This window comes from Chlamydotis macqueenii, chromosome 27 (assembly GCF_036417535.1).
Source record: "Chlamydotis macqueenii isolate bChlMac1 chromosome 27, bChlMac1.mat, whole genome shotgun sequence".
In the NCBI taxonomy this organism is placed as follows: domain Eukaryota; kingdom Metazoa; phylum Chordata; class Aves; order Otidiformes; family Otididae; genus Chlamydotis; species Chlamydotis macqueenii.
In genome coordinates this window covers 2,736,188-2,748,696 of record NC_141582.1, presented here as the reverse complement: position 1 = coordinate 2,748,696, position 12,509 = coordinate 2,736,188, and the positions used below count along the sequence as shown (strand labels likewise).

The window sequence follows — 12,509 nt, the reverse complement described above, 5'->3', positions numbered from 1 at the left end:
TTCCTCTCTTTCTTTTCTTTCCTCTTTTTTACTTTTCCTCTGTTTTCTATTTTTCTTTCCTTTTCTTTTATCTCTCTCCTTGTTTTTCTTCTTTCATTTTCCCTTTTCCCTTTTTTCCCTTCCCCCTTTTTCTTTCCCCTTTTTCTTCTTTTCCTTTTCCCCTTTTCCCTTTTCCTTTCTCTTTTCCCTTTTCCTTTTTCATTTTAATATTTTCCTTTTTCATTTTCATCTTTTCCTCTTTTTCCTTTTCCTTTTTCCTTTTCCTTTTTCCTTTTCCTTTTCCTTTTTCCTTTTCCTTTTCCTTTTCCTTTTCCTTTTCCTTTTCCTTTTCCTTTTCCTTTTCCTTTTTCCTTTTCCTTTTTCCTTTTCCTTTTTCCTTTTTCCTTTTCCTTTTCCTTTTCCTATTCCTTTTTCCTTTTCCTCTTTTTCATTTTTCTCTTTTCCTTTTCCTTTTCCTTTTTCCTTTTTCCTTTTTCCTTTTCCTTTTCATTTTCCTTTTCCTTTTCCTTTTCCTTTTCCTTTTTCCTTTTCCTTTTTCCTTTTCCTTTTTCCTTTTCCTTTTTCCTTTTCCTTTTCCTTTTTTCCTTTTCCTCTTTTTCATTTTTCTCTTTTCCTTTTCCTTTTCCTTTTTCCTTTTCCTTTTTCCTTTTCCTTTTTCCTTTTCCTTTTTCCTTTTCCTTTTTTCCTTTTTCCTTTTCCTTTTTCCTTTTCCTTTTTCCTTTTCCTTTTTCCTTTTCCTATTCCTTTTTTCCTTTTCCTCTTTTTCATTTTTCTCTTTTCCTTTTCCTTTTCCTTTTTCCTTTTCCTTTTTCCTTTTTCCTTTTCCTTTTCATTTTCATTTTCCTTTTCCTTTTCCTTTTCCTTTTTCCTTTTCCTTTTCCTTTTTCCTTTTCCTTTTTCCTTTTCCTTTTCCTTTTCCTTTTTTCCTTTTCCTCTTTTTCATTTTTCTCTTTTCCTTTTCCTTTTCCTTTTTCCTTTTCCTTTTTCCTTTTCCTTTTTCCTTTTCCTTTTTCCTTTTCCTTTTCCTTTTTCCTTTTCCTTTTTCCTTTTCCTTTTTCCTTTTCCTTTTCCTTTTCCTTTTCCTTTTTTCCTTTTCCTCTTTTTCATTTTTCTCTTTTCCTTTTCCCCTTTTTATTTCCCTTTCCCCTTCTCCCCGTGCCCCCCTCACACCCCCCCCCCCCCCCCAGCACCCTGGACAGCTCCCGCCGCCGCCCCGCCCGGGGCGGTTTTCCCGACGGGCGGGGCCCGGCGCGGCGGCGCTATATCAGCGCATGCGCGGCGGCGCGCGGGGCCGGGCGGCGGAGAAGATGGCGGCGGTGCGGGCGATGCGGGGGCTGGTGAACGGCGCCGGGCCCGGCGGCCCGCGGGAGCAGGTGGCGGCCCTCACCCGCGACTTCCTCTCCCAGCCGCGCCTCAGTGAGTGCCGGGGCCGGGGGGGGGGAGGCGGCGGGCGGGCTCCCCGGGACCGGGCCGCACGCAGGCCGGGCCGCAGCTCCCGCGGCCTGGGCCGCTGCCTGGGGCAGGACCGGTCCGCTCCGAGCCCGGGCACAGGCACCGGCGTGGCCTGCGGGTGCGCGGGGGTTTCTGGAGGGCTGCAGGCCGGTGTCCCGCTCGAGCTGGCCCTGGGTGTCACCGAGTGCTGCAGTGGGGCTTTTTTGTCTAAACAAATCAGTCACACGAGCCTGTGCCCTGCTGGGTAACGCGGGCCTTTTCCCTGGCCTTTGTGGAAAGGTTACGTTTTTAGCAGGAACTGAAAATTGCGGTATGTTGTACGGGGTGGTGTGGGTTCTGTTCCTTTAGAATGAAGTTGAGAAATCTGATGAAAAAGGGGAAATACAACAGCCTTGTGAAAAACCCCTTATTGCAATATAGGAGGGGGAAGGTCAAACATGTTTGAAGGTGCATTTTTTCCTGGCTTTTAAAAAAATCTAGGTAGCAATTACGTTAATGACTCTACCTGTGTGCCTAAATAGCGTGATTACTTACAAGGTGGTGGCCAGGGAGCTCCTTTGTGACGGTTCCTTTGAAAATGTCAGTCTGGTTTGAAAGCCAACTCGATCATTTCCATTCTGTGATTCCTGCTCCCCCCGCGTCTGCTGCTCTGCTTCCCTCTGTTAGCAGAGGCTTCTGCCGGGGTTGGAGCTGAGATGACTTTCATACTCAATTCATGTTTTTCTCCGTCGATTTTGGCTTTTGCCCAAACTGACATTGCTTGCAAGCTGGGTATGAAAAACATTCCAGTTGCTTTTGGTTTGTCATAGAACCGGTTAATCTTAGTGGAAACAGGAATTTTGAGTCAGTGTTGAGCTGCTTTCAAGGGGAATTGATGCTGATTGGTGTCAAGGAAATATTTTCTCGTGGACAGAGCCAGGAGTGTAAGCGCTTTCCCGTTGACCAAGGGGGAAGTGCTCATGAGACAGTCATGAGATGAAATCCTTTGCTCGAGATCATGTTTTCCGTTTCTCGTGGAGAGTGGGATGAAAACACTTGCAGTCTGAGCAGAGTCCTCTTCACAGCATAAAGTCTGCGTAATTCTCCTTGCTCAGGTGGGAGGAGCAGGCCAGCCTGTGCTTTTGATTAAGGCTAATTCAGGGACGCATGCTGTGCCTCAGGGTGTTTAGGAGGATTTTGACAAGGAGTTAAAACTGAGAAACAGGAGTTCCTGCCTGAGACCATCTCAGGCACCCACTGGCCCTCAAACCTTATCTAACGCAGTTTTGATTATTGCTGTTTAAGAGATTACATTGCAACACTTCAAACAGTTTGTTTAAGTGTAAATACCCCGCTGTTGGCAGTCTAGACGACGTGTGGTGATTGTGCCAGGCCTGGGCAGGCTGGGCTGTCTGAGCCAGGTGATTCCCTGCGGCCTGGCGCTGGTGGAATTTGTGATCCTTCCTAGTACCCGTTTCCTCTGCCTTGTGGCATGACCAAGAAAGGGTGCTGGCGGCTCTCCTCTTCTGCAAATGGCTCCACGTGCTCATTTTTCTCCCACAGGGATAAGTGATTAACAGTCACTCTCCTGGCCGCTGCTCCTTGTGAACCTGATGAAGCTCTGACTCAATGTTCCTTTTATCTTCTGGGCTCTAGCTGGGATATTGGTGCGTCCTTACAGCAATGCAGGAGGGCTGTTTCCTGCATTTTCACAGTGTTTCCGCTGAGCTGGTAGCAGAGTGATGAGTTCTGGGCACATGGCACCTCAGAAGTTGTATGTAGTGCCAATTCTTGAGCTGCACATGTTTGAGACACGAGCGTTCTGATGAGCCGGCTGGCTCTGGCCTTCTATCAGGTGTCACTCCTTGAGTGAAACCAGGATAACCCAAAGGTAGGAGGAGTTTGGCTAATGTGAAATTCAACCTTTCAGTATAGCGCATTGACCTTTTCTTGGGAGACAGGAAAGGTTTCTTCTTAGCGATGTGCTAAAACCCACAACTTGCTGTAGAAGCTCTGCTGATCAGCTTTTGAGCAGGAGATCTGCTTGCTTTGCCAAGTCCAGGCTTTCACCTGGGCTGGTTCAGTGTCATGGAGCAGGACACTTCTGTGTTTAATAAAAAAAAAAAAAGCCTGGAAGTTGAGTATTGATATTAAGGTCTTCTCACCATTTGTTGGACATGAGTTGCAGTGGCACCTTCTTTATCACAAATTACACATGTTGCTATCCCTGTTTTTTAAAGGTCTTGTCTCTTTTAACTTAAAATGTCAACTCTGCAATATATTGGTGTTTCTGGTGGCATTCAGATTATCCCTGGGTGTAGACTTGCATCAGTGAATTTCTCTGACAGACAAGAAAATGGCAATATCGTACATCCCGATGTTACCTCGGGTGCTTTGCAGTTAACAACAAAAAATGCTGGCAACGCAGTTCAGTACCTAATCCTTCTTGTTGAGTTCACAGGAAGCATAGAGCTGGGCCCAAAATCTACAAACCTGAGACTGGTGATAAGCTTTTGGAAACTCTGTGTAGATTTTCTGAGGAAGTACCTGACTTGTGGCTTGTCTTCTTCCAGCTTATAAAACTGTGTCGGGTGTGAACGGGCCCCTGGTTATCTTGGACCAAGTGAAGGTAAAGTTTCACGTGCATAATGAGTGACGCTTTTTGAGGGAGAGTTTACAAGAAAAGCTGTGACAGGTTAAATCCAGACTGTTGTGACATTTTTGGGTCCGCTGAGCAATTTTAGTACAAAATTTTTTTCTGCCTGCAGAGGTAAATGAGAACGTGCAAGCTGCTGTACAGCTGAGAGCTGCCTGTGTCCGGGAAGAAAGGGAAAGTCGTTGAGACTGTTGGGGGACAGAAAGGAAACAGTGTTTCAGTTTTACCAAAACTCCCCGGAATGTTTTCTAAACTTGGGTGAAGAAATATACCTGTTCACTTTGTTCTTGACCTTTTTGTTACCCAAACACAAGTGCTCTGCAAAACTGTAAACAGTTTTGACTTGTTCTCAAATTCCTGGTCAGTTATGGTTGAAGGCAAGGAACTGGTGCTCTGTATGGGCAAAAGCCAGCTTTTGCTTCGTGTCAGGCACGGCATCAGGGCTTCCTGTTAGTGTGTCAGGGCTACTGGGGGTTTTGGAATGGGTTCTGTCGGGTATTTCTGCAGCCTGTAAATCTGAGCAAACGTTGTATTGCCTCTGTAAAAATGACTTTAGCCTGCTAAATTTTAATTGCCTTAGAATGAGTTTTGTTCTGATGATAAAATTATTTTTTTAAAGTAATTGAGTAGTTGTTGAGCTTTAACTTGCTTGACACTGATGACCGTTATTTCAGGACTGTTCTTCTGGATTTTAATGTTTTTTCTCCATCTTTCGTGCTCATCTTCAGTTTCCTAGGTACGCAGAGATTGTCCACTTGACTCTTCCTGATGGCACAAGAAGAAGCGGGCAGGTTCTGGAAGTCAGTGGCTCCAAAGCTGTAGTTCAGGTACGATTAGGGACAGGAGTGTCTCTTGTTGCAACAGAAAAGTGTTTTATTAATCAGCGTGTGTCTGAGCCGTGTCAGATCTATCTTGTGATATGTTCTTTTGGTACTGTAAATTAAAACATGGCCTAGTTATTCCAGTGCAAGAGCCATGAATAACTTTACAAGATTGAAAACTGGAGTACAGTGATATTTTTTTTTTATTTGCATCCTCCCCATAATTTTTTTTTTTGCTAGATTAAAGGAATCGTACTGTAATTGTATGATATTAAATTCAAGATCAGCTCCTGTGCTGTGTGGATGCAGGTATTCCTTCAAAGCGGCTGTTTCTTGTTAATAGTAATTCTTCTTATCTGAAGAACTTTGCCCTGTTGGCAAAGGGAAATACTTGAGATCAAAGGAATGGTACCGGATTTGTTGGTTGCTGCTGATACACTTCATGAATTTTGTTTAAAGTAGATTTTTGTGATGTTTTGTGTTAGCAAGCTGCTCTTAAAATGCTTTGCTTGCAGAGGACTGCCTGGCTTTTCTGCCCTGTGGCTGATCAAGTTCTCAAGCTGTGAAGCAGTTTTCTAGTGTGTTCTTGTATAAAGCACAATACTTACTCCTTTCTCCTGTGTTTTTCTTTTTCTTCTGGTATATTTACAGGTATTTGAAGGAACTTCAGGTATTGATGCTAAGAAAACTTCTTGTGAGTTCACCGGGGATATTCTTCGAACCCCTGTCTCTGAGGATATGCTTGGTAAGTACTTGCATCTTGCTTTGAAGAGTGAACAGACTTATCACACACTAACTTATTTTCACAGCAACTGACTGTCTGGTTTTATTGCCACTTCTTGTAGGCAGAGTATTTAATGGATCGGGAAAGCCTATAGACAGAGGCCCCATTGTTTTGGCTGAGGATTTCCTTGACATAATGGGTATGTTCTTAATCCATTGCTGGTATGGAGTTAAAGCAAAATCTGGTGTTTGTGAATGCTGTAATAGATTTGGTTTTGAACATGGGATTTAACTGTTACGGGGAGTTTGATCTTATTTTTAAGTATGTGTGTGGCATCAAACTCAAATCAAGTTTACACAAGTGCCAGAAGATGACGTAGTGGAAAAGAACTGTTTTCAATAATGCTTAGAAGCTGTTCTTTGAGGTACTTTTAGACTATCTGAAATACCAGCTTTTTACCTTTGGAGGCTGTATAACTTGACAGGCTTTTCTTGAAATGTTGTGTAGTCTTGCTGTGTACATGACCATAGAATGCCAGAGTCTTGGGATCTCCAGAAGGGTCCGGTTTGACCAGGTGTATCTAAAGATTTGTAGGCCTAATGGTGGGGTCTGTACCTTTTGACATAAGCCCTATATCAGTGCTCAAGTTCCGTGGTGGTTTGATCAAGCTTCGAACATGTTCATGGAATAACCTGTGTTCACTTAACTATAACAGGTCAGCCAATCAATCCCCAGTGTCGCATCTATCCAGAAGAAATGATTCAGACTGGCATTTCTGCTATAGATGGTATGAACAGTATTGCCAGGGGGCAGAAAATCCCCATATTCTCAGCTGCTGGCTTGCCCCACAATGAAGTGAGTACTCAGAGCTACTCTCTAAACCATTAGTGGCTTGCATTTCACTGGGGTTAAAAAGTAAACGAAGTTAAGTTCTGCTCTGTGTAGTAGCATCAAATATACAGACAGACTGAAGCCGTTTTTTCCGCTAGATTGCAGCTCAGATATGTCGCCAAGCTGGCTTGGTGAAGAAATCCAAAGATGTGATGGACTACAGTGAAGAAAACTTTGCCATCGTGTTTGCTGCTATGGGCGTAAGTCAATATTATTGGAGGGAAAGGATGCTTGTCAGGCGTACTGGGCAACGCTGAGAGTAGCTGAGATGTTCTAAGCAGGTCTTAAGTGTGTAATTAAACAGGGCTGAATTGGCTGGTTGAGTGGCTGAGGATCCCAAATGGCCAGAAGTATTGTGACAAAGTGTGTCTGATCAGAATAAAGCATCTTCAACTTAATCTTTACCTTAGAAATAACTCATTTGGTTGGGAATGTAGGGTAGTTTTTGTGCCACAGAGGGCTTTGGCTATGGGTTATTAACGAGGTGTCTAGACCTCAATATGGTGCGAAATGTACGCTAAAACCTGGCCTGGAACTGATGCCTTAATACTGTGATTTAGGTGAACATGGAAACAGCGCGATTCTTCAAATCAGACTTTGAGGAAAACGGGTCCATGGACAACGTGTGTCTGTTCCTGAATTTGGCCAATGATCCAACGTGAGTAGTTACACTGTGCTGGCTGGGAAAAGGCTGAGAAAAACAAGTGAAATGGAAGATGAAGCCTCACTGGTGTCCTGCCAGATGTCACTTACGTTGGCATTGTGCAGCAAAGTTGAAAGTGAAATGCCGGTGCTCCAGTTGGTGCACGTAGCAGATCTTCAGAGGGTTTTAAAGTATTTGTAACCTCAGACTGTAACCTTGCAGCCTTGAAGCACTTGTCATAAATAACGCCCCGCTGTTCTGTTTCAGCATTGAACGCATTATCACGCCTCGCCTAGCTCTGACCACAGCGGAGTTCTTGGCCTATCAGTGTGAGAAGCACGTGCTGGTCATTCTGACAGATATGAGCTCCTACGCCGAAGCTCTGCGAGAGGTACGTGTTTGTTAACTCGCGTGTTGGGAGAAAGGGTTTGTAGTATGAAGTGAGAATGTAAATTTCTGCTCAAGCTGGTAGCGTTAGTATTTATTACAGTGTTCTTAGATAGCCAGTGAGGTTTTCAGTTATTCATTGATTGTCTAGGATTATGCTCAGCAGTTAAAACAGCTGTTGCTGCTGTGATAGCTGAACTTATTTGGCCAGTGGCATTCAGCAGTTTGATACTATCGTTTCTGCTTTGCCGTGGCATCTTGTCTGGTCATACATGGTTGTGGTGACATGCTTCTCTTAACAGGGGTTTGTGTGGCTGTATTTTGCTGTCACCTGCGGGAAGAGGCACTTAAAGTTGCTGATGTAGCTTAATTAGGGGAGAGAGCAGGTCTGTATAAGTCATCTGACTTCTTGGAAACGTTTTTCTGGATTGCCTCAGGTTTCAGCAGCTAGAGAGGAAGTGCCTGGCCGGCGTGGTTTCCCAGGTTACATGTACACGGATTTGGCTACTATATATGAGCGTGCTGGGCGTGTGGAAGGCAGAAATGGTTCCATTACTCAGATTCCTATTCTTACCATGCCCAATGATGGTGAGTTATCTTCAAGTATTTTTAATAAATAGCACTTTAAAAGACTTGTTTAGAGCAACCTGCGTTATTTTGGTCACACAGCAAGACAGGAGGTCCTGTGGCCTTTAGGTTTCCATTTGAATATTGCAGTTCTTGGCTGCCTTCTCTGTCGGTATTGCTGATAGAAGTGCTTTGACAATTCCAGACTTCAGGACTGCTCTCCACGCTCTCTCTGGAGTGCTTACAGCTCTAGTCCTTGCCTAGGAGCACTTGATGATATACGGGGGTGCTAACTTGATGGCATTTTACTTCAGAAGTCACTGAACAGCAAAAAGCCACTGTGTCGGTGCTAGAATGGCTATAAAAGGTCTGAAAACTCTCAAACCACTTATTTTTTTTCCACAGATATTACTCATCCTATCCCCGATTTGACTGGATACATCACTGAGGGACAAATCTATGTGGATAGGCAGCTGCATAACAGACAGGTGTGTACCGCAGCGGTTAGAACATATTTAAGATTACTCTGTACTTCTTAAAATATTAATGCTGAAATTCTTGGATGTTTCTTTCCTCCAGATTTACCCGCCTATTAATGTCTTGCCCTCCTTGTCTCGACTGATGAAGTCAGCTATTGGGGAGGGGATGACCAGGAAGGATCACGCAGATGTGTCCAACCAGCTGGTATGTGAAAACCTCTTCAGAGAAGCAGAGGCGTATTTCTAATGTATCTCTCACTAAACAGCCGGGGAAGGGCATGCCAAACAGTCGCAATCCAGAACACTCCTGAGGCTGCTTTAAAGCATTGATGGAGTGTTTGGTGAGACCCTTCACTTGGGTTTGGACAGAAATCGTTACGTGGATGATGAAGGTAACAGCACTTGCGTTTCGATCCCTCCTAGTACGCCTGCTACGCTATTGGAAAGGACGTACAGGCTATGAAGGCTGTAGTCGGTGAGGAAGCTCTTACCTCAGATGATCTTCTTTATCTGGAGTTTCTGCAGAAGTTTGAGAAGAACTTCATTGCTCAGGGTAAGTGTCTGTTTGAAGAACATCACGGTTTGCAGTGACACCTAGCAGGCTGCCTTCTCAGATCTGCCTGGTGGTGGTGAGATGCTTTCCTGCCCTGTATTTTAGTCTGTGGTTGCTTTCTGCAGGTCCTTATGAAAATCGCACTGTTTACGAGACCTTGGACATTGGATGGCAGCTTTTGCGAATCTTCCCCAAGGAGATGTTAAAGAGAATTCCTCAGACAACGCTGGCTGAATTCTATCCTCGAGATTCAACTGCAAAACACTAGCCACAGCCTCATCTCTAGCTCCTTGCTCTGTGAAATGCTGTTTGTTTTCTTTTTTCATGTGTTGGTGTTTACTTGTCGCCCTTACAATTAAAATCAAGAGTAGGTGACATTTGTGCCAGTGTTACAATGTACACTGATACCAGTTTTTAAAATATCCCTTCTTCCAAAGCCTGGATTTTCAGGAAAATACTTAGGCCAGCTCTTACAAATGTGCAATAGCTACCATGAAGCTTGTTTTTTTTGAACTGGATCTTTTGCAGACATTTCAAGGGAATGTCTGAGGATTACCACAAATTGCAAATCTCTACTTTCAAACCAGGAGCACGTGGTTTAGAAAACAAGAAAGAGCAAATGTGACTTCCTTTGTCCAAGGCATCTAAATCTGACCACACGCAGTTGCCATGCTGCCGGTAGAGCAGATGGCACGCTGCTGTCCTGCTGTTGTGCCTGAAGACCGGGCTCATGTGGAAGGCGTGCTGCACGACAGCATACCTTTCTAAAAAAATGCAAGTCACTGATTTTTTTTTTTTTTAACTGTGGCTTAAGATTCTTAAAGGTATGCACGAACTGAGGGCACTAGCAGGCATGCTAGGTGCTTTTCCACAAGCAAAGGGTCTTTTTGGAGGTCACAGGCCAGTGGGTTGCTACCTGAAGGTGGCATGATAAGGCTTAATTACTGCGTTAAAGGCTTTAAATTGAAGTTTGCAGAGTAAGTTTCCTACTTACCCTTTTTATTTTCTTCGAATTCTGGAAATGCCAGAGGCACAAAACAGCAGCTAAAGCATTCTGAGATAGTAGTGTCCCAGTGGGTGAAGCTATAGGTAATTCAAGGCTTTGTGCTGCTACTGAAGGGGATTCTGAGACGTGGAAAAAACCCCATCTTGTACCTGACACAGTTGTACTGGTGGGAGGTCAGCTTTTAAAATTACCTTGTACGACACGATGCAGCAGGAGAAAGCAAGCTAGATGTGTGAATGGATATTTTGAATTCTGTTATAGAGCATGCTCCAGGTGGCACTGGCTCCCGAGTCGTGTTTGAAACTGTTGTGGCTTGCACTCCAGGCACAGATTTGGCTGGCCAGGGGAGCTCAGCATTCCCAAACACTGCAAACTTGGCTAGTCAATTCAGTGCTGGGTTTTCTTTCAGATTAGTTCAGATGAGGCTCTGAGCCCGGTGCTGGCAGGCTTTCTTGCTTTTTTTCCAGGCTTAATGTAGTCTAAGCTGTGGTCTAGCTAACCAAAGCATGTTGCACCTCTCGAAACGCCCTCAGTGCGTGTCTAGGAAGGTGCTAACATGACAGGAACGATAGCGTGCTAATTCCGGCTTTCCCTGACGTCTCCTGTGTGCAGTTCTTTCTATAGTTTGTTCTGTGTTCCCTGTAACTTGGATGCAAGAGCAACTTTATTCCAGTGCATTCCACCTTAAAGCTGTGTCAAGTCTATTTTTCTCGAGGTAGGGATGGGAGGTTGGACGTGTTGGCATGAGAATACTTTAATGTAGAGAATATCTAAATAAATTAAATATGGAAAGTGTTGAACAAAGTGGAAGCTTCTGTGATTCTGTGGTTGAAAACAACTTCAGGTCTTTCAGCGGTGGCTAAGATGTATTTTGCCGTATGATGTGGATGAAACTACTTCATAATGTGCTGAAAACACTTCTCGCTTCCATTTCTAGGTGTGCAGCGAGGGCCGCTTGAGCCACCCCCGTTATTAGCAGAGCTGTTTGCTTTTGTCGATCAGGATTTGGCCTTCAGCTTCAGGACTGGGTGGTTTGGTGGAGTGGGTGGTGCAGTCAGGGGCAAGGCCTTTTGCAGGAATGTTGGAGGGTGATACGATACCGCTCTTTCCCGTGCCTCTCGACAGGTAGTTTGCACTAGAGCAGGGTAGGAAACCGTGAAAGGCCTCTTGAAAACGAGCTTATGCATATACTGACTTTAAATTTTGTGTCTGAGCGGTGCTGCTGAGGGCGAGGGGGGCCTGGGTGGGTTTGCTCGGGTGTTCTGTGCAGACAGCCTGGGGCATGACTGTGCTTAAATCCCTGCTGTCAGCTCCTCCGTGAATTTACTGGTGTGAGGGTTTCCCCGCTGGGGTTTGCAGCCTGGCTGGCGAAGGTGAGAGACTGAGAACAGCGTGAAACAGGGAGAACTGGGATTCTTCCTGATGCGCGTGGGAGAGTGGAGGCAAACCCGAACAGACCTGCCTTCGCTGAACGATGCGCACATCGGACCCCGTCACTGAACTGCTTTCTGCTGGTTCTGCCATTCATTTTTGAAGAGTTGTGCCCCGGTGCGCTGAGCTGCACCAGCGCTGTCTCTGTAAACCTGAGTTTGTTCTGACTGATGAAAGCCCGAGGCTGTCTCAGGTCTTCTCCTATTAAATGCTGTACTATGCTATAATTCAGGCTGTTTCTCGTACAGAAGTACAAGTCCTTGAGGTAGATAAAAAAGATCTTTTTTTTTTTTTTTAAGAAACAGTTGACTGTCCAAGCTGATTCCCACAGTATGTTTTTCACCAGGAGACTCTCATCCTCAGTACTGACAATGGATTTGATTGTCCCACAGAGCTTGAAAGACTGTTCATTTAATGCAGAGGAAGCAAGATCTAGGGTGCTAAAAAATGTCTGATGACTTAAAAATGTTTGTCACAACTTTTTGTGACTTTTTACCCGTTTACCCCCTCAGTTACAGTCACTGTGTCCTGAGGGAGGGCCTGTGGTTACGGCAGGGGAATAACTTCACAAACAGACGGCAGCTGTTGCTGCCCAGTAACGCAGGCTTTGAAAACATGAGTAAGAGGAGAGATTCCAAAGTCCGGTGAATTCCTGAAATCTTTCAGCAGGTGACAGGTTTAGGGGACAAAGGCTGACCAAGCATTCCTGAAGGGCGGGTGAGTGCTGCGGAGCAAGGCAGCTGCCTCTCACCGGATACCTGCGTGTGGATAACGCGGCTCACGAAATGTGCTTGCGTTAGAGAGCAAAGCAAAAGGAGTTCTGCAATTATAAGAACGTTCATGGCAATTCAGCTCCACTGATTTGCAGCTGATGGGAGCACAGGGGAAAGGAGGAGATGTGTTCTGTGGCGCAGGGCAGG

The 12,509-nt window shown here is 44.9% G+C and overlaps 1 protein-coding gene across 1 annotated transcript; it reads left to right on the top strand.

The window, feature by feature from the left end:
- Positions 1 to 1,302: 1,302 nt before the first annotated feature.
- Positions 1,303 to 10,962, top strand: ATP6V1B2 (ATPase H+ transporting V1 subunit B2). Its single transcript, XM_086767881.1, has 14 exons — positions 1,303 to 1,416; positions 4,005 to 4,060; positions 4,816 to 4,914; positions 5,560 to 5,653; positions 5,754 to 5,831; positions 6,348 to 6,487; positions 6,622 to 6,723; positions 7,084 to 7,181; positions 7,434 to 7,557; positions 7,991 to 8,141; positions 8,526 to 8,608; positions 8,700 to 8,804; positions 9,023 to 9,152; positions 9,278 to 10,962. Exons 1-14 carry the CDS (start codon positions 1,308 to 1,310, stop codon positions 9,418 to 9,420), a joined length of 1,512 nt encoding a protein of 503 aa, XP_086624007.1. The 5' UTR covers positions 1,303 to 1,307; the 3' UTR covers positions 9,421 to 10,962.
- The last annotated feature ends 1,547 nt before the right edge of the window (positions 10,963 to 12,509 follow it).